The sequence below is a fragment of the Bombina bombina genome, chromosome 3 (genome assembly GCF_027579735.1).
Source record: "Bombina bombina isolate aBomBom1 chromosome 3, aBomBom1.pri, whole genome shotgun sequence".
NCBI classification, from domain to species: domain Eukaryota; kingdom Metazoa; phylum Chordata; class Amphibia; order Anura; family Bombinatoridae; genus Bombina; species Bombina bombina.
In genome coordinates, this window is record NC_069501.1 from 802,847,313 (window position 1) to 802,871,602 (window position 24,290).

At 39.5% G+C, this 24,290-nt stretch overlaps 1 protein-coding gene across 3 annotated transcripts in view; it reads right to left on the reverse strand.

Annotated features, from left to right (window-relative positions):
• The window catches only part of OCA2 (OCA2 melanosomal transmembrane protein), a 739,048-nt gene that overhangs the window by 164,025 nt on the left and 550,733 nt on the right, over positions 1 to 24,290 (reverse strand). For all 3 annotated transcript variants that reach the window (XM_053707724.1, XM_053707725.1, XM_053707723.1), the window contains exon 22: positions 6,732 to 6,825. In XM_053707724.1, coding sequence (XP_053563699.1) covers positions 6,732 to 6,825 — 94 coding nt within the window. The remainder of the gene's footprint in view (positions 1 to 6,731; positions 6,826 to 24,290) is intronic.

Sequence of the window (24,290 nt, forward strand, 5' to 3'; positions counted from 1 at the left end):
ATTACTTTTTGGTAATTAGAAGGCCACTAAATGACGCTGCGCTCTACACTTGTGTTATGCCTTGCAGTTAAGGGGTTAAGTAGGTAGCTTGTAGAGTTAATTTTAGCTTTAGTGTAGAGATCAGCCTCACACCCGACACATCCCACCCCCTGATCCCTCCCTGACCCCCCACAAACAACTCTCTTCCCGCCCCCACATCACAATTGTCACCACCATCCTAAGTACTGGCAGAAAGTCTGCCAGTACTAAATAAAAGGTTTTTTTTTTTTAAATATAATTTATATATATATATATATATATATATATATATATATATATATATATATATATATATATATATAAATGCAGTGTTGGATCCCCCCTTAGCTTCCAGCGCTTCAAACCCGAGGACATGCCAGGCACGTCCTTGGTCATTAACTGACACTCTTTGTAGGACGTGCCTGACACGTCCACGGTCGCAAAGGGGTTAAGCATGAAAGTTAATAGGGATATATTTACCAAAGGTCGAGTGAACAAGATTCGCTGAATCTCACTACGAACGGGCAGCATGAATTGCCCCATTTAAAATTGCACAAGCAGGGGCTGTCAATCATCCTGATTGAATCAAATTGTAACGATTCCAATCAGGCCACATTTTAGGTAGCGGAGAGTTTAAGCAGCAGCGGTCTTAAGCTTGATAACGGGTGCCCATAGTGTCTGCAACAAGACTAAGGGGTCAATTTAACATGGTGCGGACAGACATGATCCGCTATAGCGAATCATGTCCACCGCACATCAATAAATGCTGACAGCATATGTTGTCAGCATTTATCATTGCACCAGCATTTGTGAATTGCTGATGCAATACCGACCCCTGCAGAATCGCGGCCAATCGGCCGCTAGCAGAGGGGATGTCAATCAACCCGATCGTATTGGATTGGGTTGATTTTCGGCGATGTCTATCCGCTGCCTCAGAGCAGGCGGACAGGTTATGGAGCAGCGGTCTTTAGACCCCTGCTTCATAACTTCTGTTTCTGGTGAGCCTGAAAGTAGCCAGAAACACGGGCCTTCAAGCTCAATACGGATAGGCCCCTAAATATCTTTCTATACTACTGGAAATTATGGTGTGAATGATGAATTAAATCTTATATTTTTAGAGCAGTCTCAAACAAAAAACAAATATTCATTCTTCTACTTAGGGTGTTTGGCAAACTAAAAATGACAATGTATTTAGATTTTTTTTTTTATTATTTACATTATATAAGAAATTACATTAAATGGGACAATCTACACCAGAATTTTTATTCTTTTAAGAGATAGATAATCCCTTTATTAACTATTCCTAGTTTTGCATAACCAACACAGTTATACTACTACACTTTTTAAATTTTCAAAAATAGAACAAAATCAACAAAATGTTGTTAATCTAGGTAAGTATATATATGGTGCAGACCCCAAAATAAATATTAACTTAAAACAGACTAAAGAAAGATACCTAGGATATATTAATCCTAGTATATAAAGTAAGGGAATTCAGCACTCTTTTGAAAAAAATATATAAATATTTTGTTGAAACATGCATGTTCTATATAAATGCATATCCTATCAAATGGCAAAACACATATCTCTAAGTGCAATGTGCAGAAAATAAATAGTGCTCAAATCAAGACATAGGCCTCTAGTTATCAAGCCGTCAACCTCAAATATGCTGGAATTCCGCAGCGTATTTGTGGCGAGGCTGATTCGCCTAAGTTATCAAGCCCTGCTGCCCGGCAAAAGTAGAATTTTGTGACCTAAGCTTTGATCCGCCGGACTCAGTCCGACAAAGATCGATTCTTACGTCACTCCAGATGTTCCGAACGCAAGTTCGGCAAAATCTGACTACTTTTGGTAGTTATCAAATGACTACCAGGTACGCTCTGCACTTTTCCGGCCCAGCGTACCTAGTTTTCAATCCGCCGCCCTGAAGGTGGCGGATCCCATAGGAATCAATGGGAGTCTGACCATAGAGAAAGTTCATGTTCTCTGCTGCCCGACATCCCATTGATTCCTATGGGAAACGTCTGCACCTAACACCCTAACATGTACCCCGAGTCTAAACACCCCTAATCTGCCCCCCCCCTACACCGCCGCAACTAAATAAATGTATTACCCCCTAAACCGCCACTCCCGGAGCCCATCACCACTCTAATAAACTTATTAACCCCTAAACCACCACTCCCAGAGCCCACCGCCACTCTAATAAACTTATTAACCCCTAAACCGCCGCTCCCGGACCCCGCCGCCACCTACATAATACCTATTAACCTCTATCCTGCCCCCCCCTACACCGTCGCCACCTATAATAAATTTATTAACCCCTATCCTTCCAATCCCGTAACCCGCTGCAACCTATATTAAACTTATTAACCCCTTATCTGACCCCCCCACACCGTCGCCACCTATAATAAATTTATTAGCCCCTATCCTGCCCCCCTATACCGCTGCCATCTATATTAAACTAATTAACCCCTAAACCTAAGTCTAACCCTAACACCCCCCTAACTTAAATATTATTTTAATAAATCTAAATAAAATTACTCTTATTAACTAAATTAATCCAATTTAAAACTAAATACTTACCTATAAAATAAACCCTAATATAGCTACAATATAACTAATAATTATATTGTAGCTATTTTAGGATTTATTTTTATTTTACAGGGAAATTTCTATTTATTTTAACTAGGCACAATAGCTATTAAATAGTTATTAACTATTTAATAGCTACTTAGTTAAAATAAAGACAAATTTACCTGTAAAATAAAAACTAACCTAAGTTACAATTACACCTAACACTACACTATCATTAACTAAATTATTCCTATTTAAAACTAAATAATTACCTGTAAAATAAACCCTAAGATAGCTACAATGTAATTAATAATTACATTGTAGCTATCTTAGGGTTTATATTTATTTTACAGGTAACTTTGTATTTATTTTAACTAGGTACAATAGCTATTAAATAGTTATTAACTATTTAATAGCTACCAAGCTAAAAGAAATACAAAATTACCTGTAAAATAAATCCTAACCTAAGTTACAATTAAACCTAACACTAACACACATACCTACAATTAAATACAATTAAATAAACTAACTAAAGTACAAAAAATAAAAAAATATTACAAGATTTTTAAGCTAATTACACCTAATCTAAGCCCCCTAATAAAATAACAAAGCCCCCCAAAATAAAAAAAATCCCTACCCTATTCTAAATTATGAAAGTTAACAGCTCTATTACCTTACCAGCCCTTAAAAGAGCCTTTTGCGGGGCATGCCCCAAAGAAATCAGCTCTTTTGCCTGTAAAAAAAACCCAAACTAACACTACCCCCCTGAAGATCTCCCTACCTTTAGCCGTCTTCAGCCAATATTCCTTTAAGTGACGTCATCCTATCAGCCAATCGGAATTCGAGGGACGCCATCTTGGATGACGTCACTTAAAGGAATATTCATTCGGCGAGTAGGCGTTGGTGGATGAAGATGGCTCTGCGTCGGCTGCTTTGAAGATGGCTCCGCTCCAGATGGATGAAGATTGAAGACGTCGCCTGGATGAAGACTTCAATCGGATGGAAGACCTCTTCAGCGCCCCTTGGATGAAGACTTCAGCCGCTGCGGATGTCCTCTTCTGTTCCATTGGTGGTCGGCTGGCTGAAGACGGCTAAAGGTAGGATGATCTTCAGGGGGGTAGTGTTAGGTTTATTTAAGGGGGGTTTGGGTTAGAGTAGGGGTAATATGGCTGGTGGGTTTTAATGTTGGGGGGTGGTATTGTGGGTTTTTTTACAGGCAAAAGAGCTGATTCTTTGGGGCATGCCCCGCAAAAGGCCCTTTTAAGGGCTGGTAAGGTAATAGAGCTGTTAACTTTCGTAATTTAGAATAGAGTAGGGATTTTTTTTTATTTTGGGGGGCTTTGTTATTTTATTAGGGGGCTTTGATTAGGTGTAATTAGCTTAAATATCTTGTAAATTTTTTTTGTACTTAAGTTAGTTTATTTAATTGTATTTAATTGTAGGTATTTGTAGATAATTAATTTAATGTATTTATTGATAGTGTAGTGTTAGGTTTAATTGTAATTTTTTATTTTACAGGTAATTTTGTATTTATTTTAGCTAGGTAGTTATTAAATAGCTAATAACTATTTAATAACTATTGTACCTAGTTAAAATAAATACAAAGTTACCTGTAAAATAAATATAAATCCTAAAATAGCTACAATGTAATTATTAATTACATTGTAGCTATCTTAGGGTGTATTTTACAGGTAAATATTTAGTTTTAAATAGGAATCATTGATTTAATGATAGTGTAGTGTTAGGTGTAATTGTAACTTAGGTTAGTTTTTATTTTACAGGTAAATTTGTCTATTTTAACTAGGTAGCTATTAAATAGTTAATAACTATTTAATAGCTATTGTGCCTAGTTAAAATAAATTCAAATTTGCCTGTAAAATAAAAATAAATCCTAAAATAACTACAATATAATTATTAGTTATATTGTAGCTATATTAGGGTTTATTTTATAGGTAAGTATTTAGTTTTAAATAGGATTAATTTAGTTAATAAGAGTAATATTTATTTAGATTTATTTAATTAATATTTAAGTTAGGGGGGTGTTAGGGTTAGACTTAGGTTTAGGGGTTAATAATTTTATTATAGGTTGCGGGGGTATGGGGGGGCAGGATAGGGGTTAATAGGCATTATGTAGGTGGCAGCGGGGTCGGGGAGCGGCGGTTTAGGGGTTAATCAGTTTATTAGAGTGGTGGTGGGCTCCAGGAGCGGTGGATTAGGGGTTAATAACTTTATTAAGTTGCGGGGGGCTCTGGTATAGGGGGTAGAACAGTGTAGTTTAGTGTGGGTGCTTAGTGACAGCTTATCAATAAAGCTGGGAAAAAGCCGAAGAGCAGCGAGATCGGATGAGTGATAACTATCACAGTCTGCTGCTCATCGCCCCGTACTTGGTGCGTGGCTTTTTGACAGCTTTATTGATAACTTTGGCGAGCGTATTCAGGTCCGCGGCGGCAATGGTAGGCGAGCTTAGACGGGCGTATTGGGGCCGGCGATGGCAGGTAAGTAGACACGTTGATAACTAGAGGCCATAGTGCAGAATACAATAAAACATAACGTTAATATAAAAACATATAAGCACATCTGATGTCCCAGGTAAGATCACTTTGCATGCAACACCCTACTGCACCAGATTGTGTATAATACAGGCCTTTACATACATATTTCTCTAGTATCAAGCAAATTAAACACACATAAGCATATTTTATCGGAATCATCCAGATGCTGTTAACATATATATTTTCAGGGCCCTCTCCTTCAGTATCAATTTAATAGTCAAGCCTAATTGTATTTTACTATATATAACCCAAATATCATATATTCATAGCTGCAGAATAATGTGGTGCTTTTTTAAATTTATTATAATTAAAGGGACAGTCTAGTCCAAAATAAACTTCCAGATAGGACATGTCATTTCAACAACTTTCCAATTTACTTTTATCGCATTCAGATAAGACGACTCTTATCTGAATGCATGTTGACAGTTTTTCACCACTAGAGGGTGTTAGTTCATGTGTGTCATATAGATATCATTGTACTCATGCACGTGGAGTTAGCTAGGAGTCACCACTGATTGGCTAAAATGCAAGTCTGTCAAAAGAACTGAAGTAAGGGGGAAGTTTGTAGAGGCATAGATACAAAGTAATCACAAAGGTAAAAAGTGTATTAACTTAAACAGACTAAAGAAATATACCTATATATCAGGATTAATATATCCTAAAGTAAGGGAATTCAGGATATTTTTATTATATGAATGAATCATATGACTGATAGAAATGAATAAATAAGAATAACTGAACACAATTACACAACACTACAAATGTCAATGTTATATTTAGGAATTATACAGTGAAAACACAAAATAGCTCTTATCTCTATTATTTCAAAGAAAGCAACAGGTTCCATTTATAAGGCTATGGAAGCAGCTTGGGAGTTCCTGTGGTGCATGCAAACGTATGTGAGCCTACAAAGCACTAGATAAATAACAGTCCTAAGACAGTGACTTCTTAACCTCTACCTGCACTTTAAATGGATCCGTCTGGGATGATTGCCAATCTCTGATCTCTTGCTATTGGTTGCGCAAGAGCATGGGGCATTTGCTTTTGTAACATGGGCAGCAAATACTGCTTTCTCACCCTGAATGTGGGTAGACAGGTTCCCTAGTTGAGAACATTTGCTACTCACTTGATAAATGGGGGCCAGTTTGTTACTAGGATTTTTAAATAAACTGGCTTAAAACCCTTAACACTGGCCATTTTAACAACAATATTAGTACCGGTACGTATATACTATCTGTTACAATATTGATTAAACTGATGTACTGATCCATGGGTTACAAATTATGCCTCATTATTTTAAAGCAAAAAAACATTAGTGATCTATAAATGTAATTAATATAAAAGTTAAGTGCCAAAATTACTTTGTTAATGCCATGACTATATGTCTTAAATGGATCTTTGTTCATTAATCCATTTAATTTTTTGTCACCGATTTGTTCACGGTCATGCTAAGTAAATATGCAGAGACCCCTCTTTGTACATCCCTGATATACAGAATCAGAGCAGTAGTATAAATCGTATACTGAACATGGACAAGAAAAGGGCCTACCTCATTTATATTCTACTCAAAGGAAAAACTGTTCTTACCGCCAAAACAAGCTCCAACCGCCAGGGCAAAAATAAGTGGTTTCAATGGTAAATTGACATCAGCATCTTGACTTAAATTTATGAGAACTGGAATCTTGTAGGAAAAAAAAAAAAAAAAAAAAAAGGTAAATTAAATTTTTTTAATTCGATATAGAAATGTCAAAATAAAGGCAGCTAAAAAACACAATTTACTAATTGGCATACAGTTGCTCCATAAGAGAAGATTACAATTTGACCTTTCAATCTATCTTTACATAATTTAAACTACTAATACAAAGACAAGATATTTTAAAAATGTATTTTAACTATATATAGTAACCTTTACTATGCACAAAAGCATTAATGTGCTAACATCTGAATAACTTTATAAATGTCTCTGCCAAACAATCAAGAAAATTGTTCTTTATGTTCACAATTTAAAGTAATAGCTCTTATAACCCTACCAATGGAACACAAGCAATTAAAACTCAGTACAATTTTACAAAGTGATATATATTGTACAATTATTCATATGTAATTTAAAGAAAATTATAATATGAAATATTCAATATACTGCCTGAGGAAAATGAAGTTGAACACAAAACAAATATGATCAAAGCATAATAATTAGAACAAAACATCCTTAGGGCATAGATATGGGTTTGGCTGCAAAGCTTAAAAATCTCTAACAAATATGTATTCACTGCCTCCCTGAACTTCCTCTAAACTACACAGCTGTTACATATCTTGAAATAACATTATTTTAAGAAGGTGCAACGGTGAGGGGGTAATAAAATGATTATCATATTAATTCTCTGCCATATGTTATCAAAACATAGTTGCAGAAATTAGATACAATCTGTTTATTTGAAACTTAAAATGTGTTAAAAAAACAACTTATTTCTAATAGTAATAAATCTAAAAGTTAAATCAAATAAAATCAAAATAAACATACAAAAACTATAAACAAATTAATAATGCCATAGAAAGTACTTTTGGTGGATTTTTCTGCTTATTTTTGAAAGGAGTAACCAGCAAAAAAACAAAACAAAAACAATATTTTCATATTAAGGAAAATGTATAATGTTGCCCCTAATGGAATGGTTTGCGCTTGTGAAGTTGCTTATGTAAGCTGCATTTTATGAAGTGAAAACAGAGGACAATTAGAGTTTTTGTTTTTGTTTTTTTAACTTAATACGTATTTATTTTCATTTTATAAAGGACACAAAAGAGCATACCACATTTATCACTATAATAACCTATACAACAAATACTGATATTTCAATATATTGAAGTTGATTATTCATTCATCTTTTATATATGCTATGGATTTATAGCAACTTTAAATCTCATTGGAGTTCCTGAATCTAAAAAATATGTATAAAGATATATTTTTTTTCCCCATGTATGGCTTATTTTTGTTATATACTCTATATTCTAGAAATAATAAATATAAAGATAGCTTTGTCTGAAAATGTATATTTTATACTAGAAATAAAAGATATAAAGATAGCTTTGTCTAAAAATGTATATTTTAAACTAGAAATAATAAATATAAAAAGGGCTTTGTCTAAAAATGCCTTTTTATACTAGAAATAAAAAATATAAAGATAGCTTTGTCTGAAAATGTCTATTTTATACTAGAAATAAAAAATATAAAGATAGCTTTGTCTGACAATTTCTAATAAAATAACTAACGAGTATGTCCGTTAATGGCATCACATCTAGGTAATCTAGGTGACCTCTACTGTGACCATGTTAATGTGATTCAGCATGCATTGGGTAATAATTTTGTTTATTCCATTGCATGCGTGATGATGCAATAAAGGTATAATCTTGTCAAAATTAAACTTTCATGAGTCAAATAAAGCATGCAATTTTAAGCAACTTTCTCATTTACTCCTATTATCAATTTTTCTTTGTGCTCTTGGTATCTTTATTTGAAAAAGCAAGAATGTAAGCTAAGGAGCCGGATGACTTTTGGTTAAGCACCTGGGTAGTGCCGCTTGGGGAATGGTGGCTAAATGTAGTGCTATCCAGGGTTCTGAACCAAAAAATGGGCCAGCTCCTAAGCTTACATTCTTGCCTTTTCAAATAAAGATACCAAGAGAACAAAAAAAATGATAATTTGAGTAAATTAGAAAGTTGCTTAAAATTGCATGCTCTTTCAGATGAATCATGAAAGTTTAATTTTGACTAGACTATCACTTTAAACTCTGTTGCCAGTTATACAATATGAAGGGAAGAAATAATTACATGTTTAACTGGATAGATATGGCATCTATGTTAAAAGGGTTAGCTTTTAGAAATGACAGTCTTTCCAGTGGACCACAGATACATAGTTTCTTAAAGGAACACTGAACCCAAATGCTTTCTTTTGTGATTCAGATAGAGCATGACATTTTAAGCAACTTTCTAATTTACTCCTATTATCAATTTTTCTTTCTTCTCTTGCTATCTTTAATTGAAAAAGAAGGCATCTAAGCTAAAAAGCCAGCACATTTTTGGTTCAGGACCATGGACAGTACTTTTTTAATTGGTGCTGTCCAATCAGCAAGGACAACCCAGTTTGTTCACCAAAAATGGGCAGGCATCTAAACTTACAATCTTGCTTTTTAAAGAAACATACTAAGAGAATGAATACCTTTTGATAATAGGAGTAAATTAGAAAGTTGCTTAAAATTGATTGCTCTATCTGAATCACGAAAGAAAAAAATTGGGTTCAGTGTCCCTTTAAGTCTAGCAACCAGGGACCACTATGGAAGTTATTTAGTCATTGTAAACTAACATATATTGTTAAACTGAAATGTCCTTAAAATGTTATAGACCTACATAATACACGCTTCATTTTAACAACTATACCTAGTTCTTGCAGATAAGTTGTTTTAACCTCTCAAGGTTCTGGTTAGAATAATATTTGTAGACAGGGCCGGACTATATTCAGTAAGTTTGCAGAATGTTATATATATATATACACACAGCAGGGGGGAGGGAGAGTGAACAGCAGGGGGGAGGGAGAGTGGACAGCAGGGGGGAGGGAGAGTGGACAGCAGGGGGTAGGGAGAGTGGACAGCAGGGGGTAGGGAGAGTGGACAGCAGGGGGTAGGGAGAGAGTGAACAGCAGGGGGGAGGGAGAGAGTGGACAGCAGGGGGGAGGGAGAGAGTGGACAGCAGGGGGGAGGGAGAGTGGATAGCAGGGGGGAGGGAGAGAGTGGACAGCAGGGGGGAGGGAGAGAGTGGACAGCAGGGGGGAGGGAGAGAGTGGACAGCAGGGGGGAGGGAGAGTGGACAGCAGGGGGGAGGGAGAGTGGACAGCAGGGGGGGAGAGAGAGTGGACAGCAGGGGGGGGAGAGAGTGAACAGCAGGGGGGGGAGAGAGTGAACAGCAGGGGGGGGGAGAGAGTGAACAGCAGGGGGGGGGAGAGAGTGAACAGCAGGGGGGGGAGAGAGTGAACAGCAGGGGGGGGAGAGAGTGAACAGCAGGGGGGGGGAGAGAGTGAACAGCAGGGGGGGGAGAGAGTGAACAGCAGGGGGGGGAGAGAGTGAACAGCAGGGAGGGGAGAAAGTGAACAGCAGGGGGGGAGAGTGAACAGCAGGGGGGAGAGTGAACAGCAGGGGGGAGAGTGAACAGCAGGGGGGGAGAGTGAACAGCAGGGGGGAGAGTGAACATCAGGGGGGAGAGTGAACAGCAGGGGGAGAGTGAACAGCAGGGGGAGAGTGAACAGCAGGGGGAGAGTGAACAGCAGGGGGAGAGTGAACAGCAGGGGGAGAGTGAACAGCAGGGGGGGGGAGAGTGAACAGCAGGGGGGAGGGAGAGTGAACAGCAGGGGGGAGGGAGAGTGAACAGCAGGGGGGAGGGAGAGTGAACAGCAGGGGGGAGGGAGAGTGAACAGCAGGGGGGAGGGAGAGTGAACAGCAGGGGGGAGGGAGAGTGAACAGCAGGGGGGAGGGAGAGTGAACAGCAGGGGGGAGGGAGAGTGAACAGCAGGGGGGAGGGAGAGTGAACAGCAGGAGGGAGGGAGAGTGAACAGCAGGGGGGAGGGAGAGTGAATAGCAGGGGGGAGGGAGAGAGAGAGAGAAAAGCAGGGGGAGAGAGAGGGAGAGAACAGGAGGGGGGAGAGAGAGAGAGAGAGAGAGAGAGAGAACAGGAGGGGGGAGAAAGAGAGAAAGAACAGCATGGGGAGGAGAGGGAACAGCAGGGGGGAGAGAGAGAGAGAGATAGAGAGAGAGAGAAAGAGAGAGAGAGTGAACAGCAGGGGGGAGGGAGAGTGAACAGCAGGGGAGAGGGAGAGTGAACAGCAGGGGAGAGGGAGAGTGAACAGCAGGGGAGAGTGAACAGCAGGGGAGAGGGAGAGTGAACAGCATGGGGAGAGGGAGAGAGAGTTAGGTGGGGGGACAGGAGGAGAGAGAAAGAAGGCTAAGGGGGAGTAAGCAGGAGTAGAACAACAGGGGGCGAGAGAGAGGGATGAGGAAACAGTATACATTTATTTTTATCATATATTTTACACAACATAAAACAGGCAATGGGGAGACCTTTAAGTGACTCTAGGGTTGTGTTATGTTACTCTGATGCTGTATTGCACGAGTGTCTACAGTGCTATGGAAGCAGACCAGACCACTGACTGACATCTCTGTCATTCTATTAAAATTAGACAGGCCTGGGCCATGCAGTATAACTAAATAAGAGTCAATGGCAGGGAAACAAGGAAATGGCTTTGCACTCCATACTGCTGTGCTACTAGCATGAAAACAAACCACACATGTCGACTGAGGCTCATCATCAGCATAGCAAACCACCAAGTGTCTCCCCCTCACGTTATACACTCCGCATACACAAAACTCAGTTCCTATGCATAAAATAAATGCATGTTTATTAACGCATATTTGTGTCCCCTGGTGACAGTCTGTGTTAGTAAACATGCATTTGTTTTATGCATAGGAACTGAGGTGACCGCAGTTAAAAGTTTTAAATTTACTGACCTTACAACCATTTTTTGTGGTGTGACAGCAAAAAAATAGTGAGCTTGGAAGACCTGGATTCAGTGCAAAAGCATCAGTGAGGCTGGCCTGGGGCGCATTGGCTGCTCAGTCACACGCACCCTATGGTTCTCTCTACTCGGTCACACGAGCCCCAGTCCCAGGCAGCTCCGGTTATTCTCACCATCACAAAGCCATATCAGTCACTTGAGTAGAGTACCGCCGGGTACGATTACTCTACAGTCAACACTGCGCCTGACAGTAAAAACAAGCAGAGCGCAGAGTTATCTATTTTATGGCACACAGAGTGACTCCGGGACATTTAGAGGATTTGTTCTTCACACACAAATGTGCATCTCTGCCGGCCCACTGGGATATTTCCCGGTATCCTGGCGGTCCAATCTGGCCCAGTTTGTAGAAAAAAAGAGCTGCATCCATAATAACTTTTCTGTTTCATGTTGGTATTTACTGCATTTGTTAAAAGGGTATTCTATCTCTCAATCAATTGGCTTAATGGTAAAGCAAAAGCATCTAACTCAACTGTTTAAATTGACAAGAAATCCAACATTTCTTCTTCCATGATTTAGACAGAACAGACAATTTTAAATAACTTTTGAATTTAAATCTATTTGTTTTTCCTCTCTGTATCCTTTGTTGAAAAGACTACCTAGAAAGGCTCAGAAACCGCAATGTACTACTGGGGGTAATCAGCTGATTGGTGGCTGCTGCACATATGTCCCTCTCGTCATTGGCTCACCTGATATGTTCAGCTATCTCCAAATACTGCTCCTTCAACAAAATAAACAATTAGAAAGAAGCACATTTGATAATAGAAGTCAGTTGGAAGTTCTGAATCATAAAAGGAAACTTTGGGTTTAATAACCATTTAAGTGCTGAACTCAGGAGAAGATTTAACAATCTAAGCATAGATGAAATAACTAAGTTTAACCACTGGCATTATCTTATTTGGTCTCCAACAAGCACTAATAAAGTATAACATTTAAATACTATTGGCTAGATTTAGAGTTTTGTCGGTAACGGCCCGCGTAGCTAACGCTGGCTTTTTTCCCCCCGCATCTTTTAAATACCGCTGGTATTTACAGTTCACAGAAGGGCTACGTTTTCAGTGCGTTAGGCTCCAAAAAGGGAGAGTAGAGCATAATTTATCGCCACTGCAACTCTAGATACCAGCGGTGCTTACAGACGCAGCCAGCTTCAAAACCGTGCTCGTGCACGATATCCCCATAGGAAACAATGGGGCTGTTTGAGCTGAAAAAAAACCTAACACCTGCAAAAAAGCAGCGTTCAGCTCCTAACGCAGCCCCATTGTTTCCTATGGGGAAATACTTCCTAAGTCTGCACCTAACAGTCTAACATGTACCCCGAGTCTAAACACCCCTAACCTTACATTTATTAACCCCTAATCTGCTGCCCCCGCTATCGCTGACACCTGCATATTATTTTTAACCCCTAATCTGCCGCTCCGTACACCGCTCGCAACCTACATTATACCTATGTACCCCTAATCTGCTGTCCCTAACACCGCCGACCCCTATATTATATTTATTAACCCCTAATCTGCCGCCCCAACGTCGCCTCCACCTACCTACAATTATTAACCCCTAATCTGTCGACCGGACCACACCGCTACTATAATAAATGTATTAACCCCTAAAGCTAAGTCTAACCCTAACACTAACTCCCCCCTAAGTTAAATATAATTTAAATCTAATGAAATAAATTAACTCTTATTAAATAAATTATTCCTATTTAAAGCTAAATACTTACCTGTAAAATAAACCCTAATATAGCTACAATATAAATTATAATTATATTGTAGCTATTTTAGGATTAATATTTATTTTACAGGTAACTTTGTAATTATTTTAACCAGGTACAATAGCTATTAAATAGTTAATAACTATTTAATAGCTATCTAGTTAAAATAATTACAAAATTACCTGTAAAATAAATCCTAACCTAAGTTACAATTAAACCTAACACTACACTATCAATAAATAAATTAAATAAAATACCTACAATTATCTAAAATTAAAAGTAACACTACACTATCAATAAATTAATTAAATACAATACCTACAAATAAATACAATTAAATAAACTAAGTTACAAAAAATAAAAAAGAACTAAGTTACAAAAAATAATAAAATATTTACAAACATTAGAAAAATATTACAACAATTTTAAACTAATTACACCTACTCTAAGCCCCCTAATAAAATAACAAAGCCCCCCAAAATAAAAAAATGCCCTACCCTATTCTAAAATTAAAATAGAAAAGCTCTTTTATCTTACCAGCCCTGAAAAGGGCCATTTGCGGGGCATGCCCCAAAGAATTCAGCTGTTTTGCCTGTAAAAAAAAAAAAAAACATACAATACCCCCCCAACATTGCAACCCACCACCCTAACACTAAGCCCCTGAAGATCTTCCTACCTTGTCTTCACCATGCCAGGTATCACTGATTGCTCCAGGCTCCGAAGTCTTCATCCAAGCCCAAGCGGGGGCAGGCGATCCATCATCCGGCTGAAGTCTTCTATCAAGCGACGGCTGAAGAGGTCCAGAAGAGGCTCCAAAGTCTTCATGCTATCCGGGCAGAAGAGTAGATCCGGACCGGCAACCATCTTCTTCAAAGCGGTCACAAGCGGCTCCATGTTGAAGACCTCCGGCGTGGATCCATCCTCTTCTTGCGACGTCCTAAATCCGAATGAAGGTTCCTTTAAATGACGTCATCCAAGATGGCGTCCCTCGAATTCCGATTGGCTGATAGGATTCTATCAGCCAATCGGAATTAAGGTAGGAAAATTCTGATTGGCTGATTGAATCAGCCAATCAGATTGAGCTCACATTCTATTGGCTAATCGGAACAGCCAATAGAATGCGAGCTCAATCTGATAGGCTGATTCAATCAATCTTGGATGATTAAAGGAACTTTCATTCGGACTTAGGGCGTTGCAAGAAGAGGATGGATCCGCGCCGGATGTCTTCAACATGGAGCCGCTTGTGACCGCTTTGAAGAAAATGGTTGCTGGTCCGGATCTACTCTTCTGCCCGGATAGGAGGAAGACTTTGGAGCCTCTTCTGGACCTCTTCAGCCATCGCTTGATAGAAGCCCCCGCTTGGGCTTGGATGAAGATTTCGGATCCTGGAGCGATCGGTGATACCTGGCATGGTGAAGACAAGGTAGGAAGATCTTCAGGGGCTTAGGGGTATGTGGGTGGTGGGTTGTAATGTTGGGGGGGGGTATTGTATGTTTTTTTTTTACAGGCAAAAGAGCTGAATTCTTTGGGGCATGCCCCGCAAAGGGCCCTTTTAAGGGCTGGTAAGGTAAAAGAGCTTTTCTATTTTAATTTTAGAATAGGGTAGGGCATTTTTTTTATTTTGGGGGGCTTTGTTATTTTATTAGGGGGCTTAGAGTAGGTTAATTAGCTTAAAATTGTTGTAATATTTTTATTATGTTTGTAATTAATTTTTTTATTTTTTGTAACTTCGCTTTTTTTATTTTTTGTACTTTAGTTAGTTTATTTAATTGTATTTATTTGTAGGTATTTTATTTAATTTATTTATTGATAGTGTATTGTTAGGTTTAATTGTAGATAATTGTAGGTATTTTATTTAATTAATTTATTGATAGTGTAGTGTTAGGTTTAATTGTAACTTAGGTTAGGATTTATTTTACAGGTAATTTTGTAATTATTTTAACTAGGTAACTATTAAATAACTATTAAATAACTATTAAATAATAATTGTAGATAGGAGGAGGCGACGTTGAGGGCGGCAGATTAGGGGTTAATAAATATAATATAGGGGTCGGCTGTGTTAGGGGCAGCAGATTAGGGGTACATAGGTATAATGTAGGTTGCGGCGGTGTACAGAGCGGCAGATTAGGGGTTAAAAAAATATGCAGGTGTCAGCGATAGCGGGGGCGGCAGATTAGGGATTAATAAATATAATATGGGGTCGGCGGTATTAGGGGCAGCAGATTAGGGGTACAAAGGGATAACGTAGGTTGCAGCGGTGTACGGAGCGGCAGATTAGGGGTTAATAATAATATGCAGGGGGTGGCAGATTAGGGGTTAATAAATATAATATAGGGGTTGGTGGTGTTAGGAGCAGCAGATTAGGGGTACATAGGGATAATGTAGGTTGCGGCGGTGTATGGAGCGGCAGATTAGGGGTTAATAATAATATGCAGGGGATAGCGGGGGTGGCAGATTAGGGGTTAATAAATATAATATAGGGGTTGGCGGTGTTAGGGGCAGCAGATTAGGGGTACATAGGGATAACGTAGGTGGCGGCGGTGTACAGAGCAGCAGATTAGGGGTTAAAAAATTTTAATAGAGTGGCGGCGATGTGGGGGGACCTCTGTTTAGGCGTACATAGGTAGTTTATGGGTGTTAGTGTACTTTAGAGCACAGTAGTTGAGAGCTTTATGAACCGGCGTTAGCCCAGAAAGCTCTTAACTACTGACTTTTTTCTGCGGCTGGAGTTTTGTCGTTAGATTTCTAACGCTCACTTCAGCCAAGACTCTAAATACCGGCGTTAGGAAGATCCCATTGGAAAGATAGGCTACGCAAATGGCGTAGGGGGATCTGCGGTATGGAAAAGTTGCGGCTGCAAAGTGAGTGTTAGACCCTTTCCTGACTGACTCTAAATACCAGCGGTAGCCCAAAACCAGCGTTAGGAGCCTCTAACGCTGGTTTTGACGGCTACCGCCAAACTCTAAATCTAGCCGTATATATACTAAAAAAGTGCATGTTATAAAGAATCAGTCACAAATCCTTTAACTAAATCCAAATAACTAATACAAATTTCACACATTGGAAAAAGTCCATAGTGGGAACACAAACATCAGAGGAAGCACAGTTTTGCCAATAAAACCAAATGATCCTAAGTGTAGCATTTTTTAACCCTGTATGGCTTTTTAACATGGTCTGAAATGTAAGTGACCACTGAAGGTAACCTTCTACTTGTCAATTATCAAAACTTACTGTATTAGAATTACCCCTCTGTTCTTTTCTTCCCATAAGTAGTTTAACCCCTTAGTGACCAGACCATTTTTCAATTTTCTTACCCTTAAGGACCAGGGCTATTCTTACATTTTTGCGGTTTTTGTGTTTAGCTGTAGTTTTCCTCTGACTCATTTACTGTACCCAAACATATTATATACCGTTTTTCTCGCCATTAAATGGACTTTCTAAAGATAACAATATTTTCATCATATCATATAATTTACTATAAAAAAATATGATGAAAAAATGGAAAAAAAAAACACTTTTCTAACTTTGACCCCTAAAATCTGTTTCACATCTACAACCACCAAACAAAAACCATGCTAAATAGTTTTTAAATTTTGCCCTGAGTTTAGAAATACCCAATGTTTACATGTTCTTTGCAAGTAATAGGGCAATAAGTACAATTAGCACTTTGCTATTTCCAAACCATTATTTTTTTCCTCAAAATTAGTGAGTTACATTTTAACACTGATATCTGTCAGAAATCCCTGAATAACCCTACACATTTTATTATTATACTTTATTTATGAAGCGTCAACATATTCCGCAGTGCTGCCCATGGATACAATTCATTTAAATGAAACAATATAAAACTTGTAAGAGACAGAACAACATTTACAAACACATACAGGAGGAACTGAGGGCCATATTCTCATGGGAACTTACAATCTAGAAGGGTAGGAGGATGAGAAACAGGAGGTGAGGACTGCAAGATTGAGAAAGATGTTATTGCAGAGTTATATGAGGGAAATGTTGTTAGGTATGAGAAATAAATTTATTATTGAGTTAGGTGGTAGGCAGGTCATTGTTGGATCTTAGTGGGTGGGCTAGATTGTTGGATCTTAGTGGGCGGGCTGGAGTATACGTGTTGATTAGAGAGGATAGGTAGAGGGGAGCGGTGTTGGTGAGGGCTTTGTATGCAAGGGTGAGAATTTTGAATTTAATTCTGCTGTGAATGGGGAGCCAATGAAGGGACTCGCAGAGAGATGCAGCAGATACAGAGCGACGGGAAAGGTGGATCAATCTGGCAGAGGCATTTAGGATGGATTGTGGGGGGGGGGGAGAGGTGAGAAAGAGGAAGGCCAGTAAGTAGGTTATTGCAGTAGTCAAGTCAGGAAATAACAAGGAAGTGGATTATTTGCTTTGTGGTGTTAGCGCACATAAAAGGTTGAATCTTGGAAATATTGTGTAGATGGTTGTGGCAGGATGTAGAAAATGATTGGATTTGGGGGGAAAATTATAGATTTGAGTCAAGTTCACCTCCGAGGCAGCGGACTTGGGGCGATGGGGAAATGGTGATGCCGTCAACAGGGATAGAGAAGTCACAAGTCGGCATAGAGATTGAGGGTGTCGTCAGAATAGAGGTGATATTTGAAGCCATAACTGTTGATAAGTTTACCTAGCAAAGAAGTATAAATGGAGTAGAGGACCCAGAACAGATCCTTGAGGTATTCCAACAGACAGAGTCATTGGAGAGGAGGAGTCGCTGGAAAATGACACAGAAAAAGACCTGTGAGAAAGATAGGCGTGAATACTGGAAAGAGCATTGTCACAGAGACCAAAAGGGGGTGGTCAACTGTGTCGAAGGCAGCTGAGAGGTCAAGTAAGATGAGTATAGAGTAGTGGCCAATATTTTTAGCAGAGAGAAGATGGTTAGTAACCTTGGTAAGGGCAAACTCAACTGAGTGTTTAGGGCGGAATCCGGATTGCAAAGGGTCAAGCAAGGAGTTGGCGGACAAAAAATGAGTTAGTCGATTGTAAACTACTTTTTCTAGGAATTTTGATGTTAGTGGAAGCAGTGATATGGAGCGGTAGCTTCACGAAAATTAGGGTCGAGGGAGTACTGGAGTGACTTTTGCATGTTTTAAAGAAGATGGGAATGAGTCGGTAGAGAGAGATAGGTTGAAGATTTAGGTAAGAGTGAAGGTGGAAGATAGGGAGGGTATTAGATGGGAAGGGATAGGGATAGGGTCAAGCGGGCAGGTAGTGAGGCGTGAGGAAGAGAGTAAGGAAGAAACTTTATTCTCAGTGGCTGGATGGAAGATGCAGAGCGTGGCAGAGGGAGTAACTCGACCTGTTGATGGAAAATTGCAGGTTGGTGTTGGAATATTGCTTTGGATAGTACGTGTTTTGTTTAAAAAGTATTCTGCCAGGTCTTGAGCACTGAAGACTGACAGGGGTGGGGGTGGAGCAGGTGGGTAGAGGAGAGAGTTAAAGGCAGAGAAGAGTCATTTAGAGTTTGAGGAAAGAGTAGATATGAGAGAAGAGAAGTAAGTTTGCTTGCTAAGTGAAGGGCAGAAGTGTATGAACGAAGAATATACTTATAGCGTATGAAATCCGGTTCAGAGTGAGTTTTCCTCCAGACACGCTAAGCAGTACAGGAGCATTTTTTAAAATAGCGTGTTTGCTGAGAGTGCCAGGGATGTAACTGACGGTGTGATGTTTTGCGCAGTTGGGGAGGGGCAAGTGTGTCTAGTGAAGAGGAGAGAGTTTTGTTATTATGGGCTGTTGCGACACACAGGTGAGAAAATTAAGAACTAGATCAAAGGGATAGGTGCAAATAAAATTAAATTGGGTGGGGATTAGTTAATTAAGCAAAGTTAAGTTAGGAAATGCAAATGTTGGGATCGGGATATGATCAGATACAGACATAGAAGGTTTACATGGGAGGCATACCATAGAATAAGTTTTAAAGCAGTGTTAAAAAAGATCCAGGAAGAGACAGCAGTTTACATGGGAGACATACCAAAGAATAAGTTTTAAAGTACTGTATATGTATATATTTTTTTTAGTAGACAACCCAAAATATTGATCTAGGCCCATTTTTGGTATATTTCATGCCACCATTTCACAGCCAAATGCGATCAAATAAAAAAAAAAAAGTTAACTTTTTCACTAACTTTAGGTTTCTCACTGAAATTATTTACAGCTTGTGCAATTATGGCACAAATGGTTGTAAATGCTTCTCTGGGATGCCCTTTGTTCAGAAATAGCAGACATATATGGCTTTGCTTTTTGGTAATTAGAAGGCTGCTAAATGCTGCTGCGTACCACACTTGTATTATGTCCAGCAGTTAAGGGGTTAATTGGGTAGCTTGTAGGGTTCATTTTAGCTTTAGTGTAGAGATCAGCCTCCCACCTGACACATCGCATCCCCTGATCCCTCCCTGACCCCCCTCAAACAGCTCTCTTCCCTCCCCCACCTCACAACTGTCACTGCCATCTTAAGTACTGGCAGAAAGTCTGCCAGTATAAAAATAATGTTTTTTTTTGTTGTTGTTTATTTAAGATTTTTTTTATTTTAAGTGTAGGATCCCCCATTACCCCCCAACCTCCCTGATCCCCCCAAACAGCTCTCTAAGCCTCCCCCATCGACCTATTGGCCGCCACCTTAGGTACTTGCAGCTGTCTGCCAGTACCCATTTAATAAAAAAATTGCCCTTTTTTTTGTTTAGAAATAAATAAAAGCCCCAATTTCTGTAGTGTAGCTGCCCACCCTTAATACCCTACCCACCCTCCCAGATCCCTTCTCAAACATCTTTTTACCCTTCCCTCTCCCTTTTTTGACTCCTGTATTGTTAGTTTAACGTGCGCGCATGCTCCCGCTCCCCCCCACACTCCAGAAACACAGAGGGGGACAGGATCCGGATATTCACCAACGATGGGCCACATACCCGCCTCCCTGCTATGGCTCCCACCCTTCAATGATCGGCACCATCGCTGGCCGATGGAGAGGGCCACAGAGTTGCTCTCTCTGCTTTGGATGTCTAAAAAATGCCTCAATATCGAAGCATCACTGCAATAACATGAATGCAGCTGGAAGCGATCACGATCACCTCCAGTGCTTAAAAACCCTGAGGACATACATGGTATGTATGTATTAAGTGACCTTTTTATTTTATGTCCTTAAGGGGTTAATACACTATAAAAAAGTATTAAATAAAAAAAAATGTTTTCCAATCCATTTTAAATACTAAACTACAACATATTTTCTTAACTTAATTGCTGTGATTGATAACATTCTGTCTTTTCTCAAAGTAGTTATCTTGTTCTAAGCAATGGCTAGAAAAGGTCAAATATACTGCGACTTAGAAGGTGTAAAGTATCACAAGAGGTCATAGATAAAATATAATATCTTAGAAATTAGTGACCAGTAAGATACCTTCAGTTACAAAGCTAGTAGGCTAGAACAAAAAAGATTTTTAATTGAAAAAACAAACAAAAAAAAAACAGCAACTATGCATGGACAAATTACCAAGCTAAATCACTTGCTCTTATTTACTTCTTGGCTTGGGGATCATGATATATATTTTTTTATATTACAGAAAAAAAAGAAAAAAAAACGTTATCCAAACTGCTTGGGGCTGGAAAAGGTTTGGATTTTGGAATAGTTGGACTTTTGGAATATTTACATCTTGAAAATTGGACAGTTTGAAGAGGGGATAGGATTAAGTGTAAAATACAAATTCTTATGTCATTTAGGCAATATTTACATGTCATAATACAGCCTATACATTTTTTTATACTTTTGTATACCTACTACCCTCAGAAAGCATAGTATAGTACTGTAAACAGAAAGGTAATATTCGTTGTTTCAACAAAAAAACAAAAAAACAAAGACACAGGCAGAAAAAAACTGTGACTTACATGCAGGGAAAAAACAAAATTTATGCTTACCTGGAATTATTTTCTTTCCTGGCATGGAGAGTCTTTGAATCCATTCTAATTACTAGTGGGAATACAACTCCTGGCCACCAGGAGGAGGCAAAGAACACCCCAGCAAAGCTGTTAAGTATCACTCCCACTTCCCATAAACCCCCAGCCATTCACCTGAAGGAATATGGAAAGACACAAGGGGTATAGAGGTGCCTGAGGTTTAGAAAATTATAAAAGTGGTCTTAAAATTAAAATAAGGGCAGGTTGTGGACTCTCCATGCCAGGAAAGAAAAGAATTTATCAGGTAAGCAAAAATTGTTTTCTTTGAAATGGCATGGATAGTCCACAAATCTACTCTAATTACTAGTGGGAACCAATACCCAAGCTAGAGGACACAGAATGGAAGGGAGGCTTGAAGAACATTCCTCCCAAAAGAAGCTTCATCTGAGGAAAAAACATTGAACTTGAAAAAAATTGGAAAAAGTATGCAGCGAGGACCAAGTGGCCACCTGCAGATCTGTTCCACAGAAGCCTCATCTTTAAAGGCCCAGGAAGAAGAGACAGCACTAGTGGGATAAGCCGTAAACCTCTCAGGAGGCTAATATCCAGCTGTTTCATAAGTCAACCAAATAACACTTTTCAAAAGGAAAGAAGTAGAAGAAGTGACCCTCTGGCCCTTACGTTATCAGAAAATGCCATAAAAAGGTGCAGTACATCTACTGAAATCTCTAGTAGCCTGTAGATAAAATCTTAGATCATGCACAACATCCAGGTTGTGCAACCGCCATTCCTTATGAGAAGAAGGATAAGGGCAGGTCAAAGGAACGACAATAACTTGATTGATATTCTGGTCCGAAACCACCTTAGGAAGAAAACCTAATCTGGTACGAAGGACCGCCTTATCCAGATGAAAAATAGGGTAAGGGGGTCACATTGCAGAGCTGAAAGCTCAGAGACCCTACAAGTAGAAGAATTAGTGAGAAGAACAAAAATTCCAAAGACTGTAACTTGCATCCATTGAGTGCATAGGCTCAAAAGGAGACCGCTGTAGAACCCTAAGGACAAGAATTAAGGCTCCATGGAGGAGCAACAGATTTAGACACAGGCCTAAAGCTAACCAAGGCCTGAAAAAAATACTGAACATCTGGCAAGTCAGCCAGATGTTTGTGTAGAAGGATCAAAAGGGCAGAGAACTGGCTGACAAGCCTTTCTCCAGGCCCTCCTGAAGAAAGGACAGAAAGTGGAGGACCCTCACTTGATTCCAAGGGAAACCCTAAATTCACACCAGTAAACGTCAAGGTGGAGCGATTCTTGACACAGTCTATCACCCGAGGAAGGAAGACAAATGCAAGAAACAGGAAATCCCTAGGAACCTCTCCCAGATGTCCACACCTGGATAAGAGATATCAGAAAAGGGGGCAGATGGGAACCTCTGCCCACCAAAGAATGCGAGACGCCTCCTTCATCACTAAGAAAATCCAAGTTCCTCCACTAAAGTGATATAGTCCTATCAAAACTTGAGCATTGGGGTAGATTTCATGCTGAAAAATTAACATGGGAGACAAACTCACTTTAAGACCTGATTCCCCTCTAAAGGATCTCCAATGCTCTCTAGCTGAAGGGCTGGCATCTAATGTCGTCCTCTCTCAAAAAGGTTCCAAAAAGCATGTACCTTGAGAAAGATGATCTTGTCAGAGCCATCTAGATAGATAGGGTCTCTTGACAGGTTGTCCAGAACTATCCTCTGGGAGACCTTCGAGAGGGCTCCGATCCCTAGCTGGAGAATACTCCATGGAGCCACCATGAGAACCATTACTCCCACCGGGAGACAGACCAATGCCAGAAGAGGAGATAGGTAGGAGGAGAATAGAATTTTCTACTTCCTAAGAAAATTATTTTAGAGATCAAGTCAAAATTGTCCCCAAAAAAGACAAACCCTGGAAATTGATACCAAGGGATCTATTCCAGATCCTTGAAAATAGGAATATGAAGGAGAGCATCCCTCTGGACAATAGAGGTAAAACAACTGACCCTTCTGGACTAAGGTAGGATAGACTTGAAAATACAACTGCACAATGGGAAGGACCCTCGTGTCCCCCTGCCTGGATTAAAAATGGGTCTCCAGGTCCAGAGACTAGAATTGCTCTGTCTGCAACACTGAGTTACAGACAGATGAGAACACAGGAACTATTCTGAATGGCATATAAATTAAAAGAGCGAGCCAGAACCAAGATATGTTCCAGTATGGCTTTACTGCAAACTTTTGAGAACTCTTCCTGAAAAAAACTCAAAGGAGCCTGCATTTAAAGGTCCCACAGGAATCGCATACATACGTCCTCAACATACTCATGTTGCAACAAGAACATGAAAACCCTTGGAGAAGGATCATTCTCATGCCACAAGATGGCAGCAGAGGGCAAGAAAAATCCCTACACAGAGACTCTTATAACCTAAAGAAAAATCTGAACTCTGTGACCAAGATTACCAGGTCACGCCTCTGCTCCATGCATTTACAGGAAGTGCCATCATAAACATTCTTGGTGCCAAATAGCTCCCCCAGTGTAATCCCTCATGAAGGAAAAGGGATGGAAAAAAAATAATCAGCCATAAAAGTCAGGCCCTTAGAAAACATGCATCCGTTAGTGCTTCTATAGAGGGCAGACCTTACTAAGCCATTAGATTAATGCAGCTATTGCTGAAAATAAACAGTGGAAAAAAGGGCCCCTATGTAAACTTAGGCCGACACAGTCCAAAAACATACCTCCTAATCAAGGCAGAGAGCCCTAAGGAAAGCAGAAGGCATACAGCAATCAGAACATACCTCCTAATAAAGGCCGAGAGCCCAAAGTAAAGTTGAAGGCATTGATCGATCGGCAGAGCTGTTAAGAACTGCACAGCTTCTTAGACCTACTAT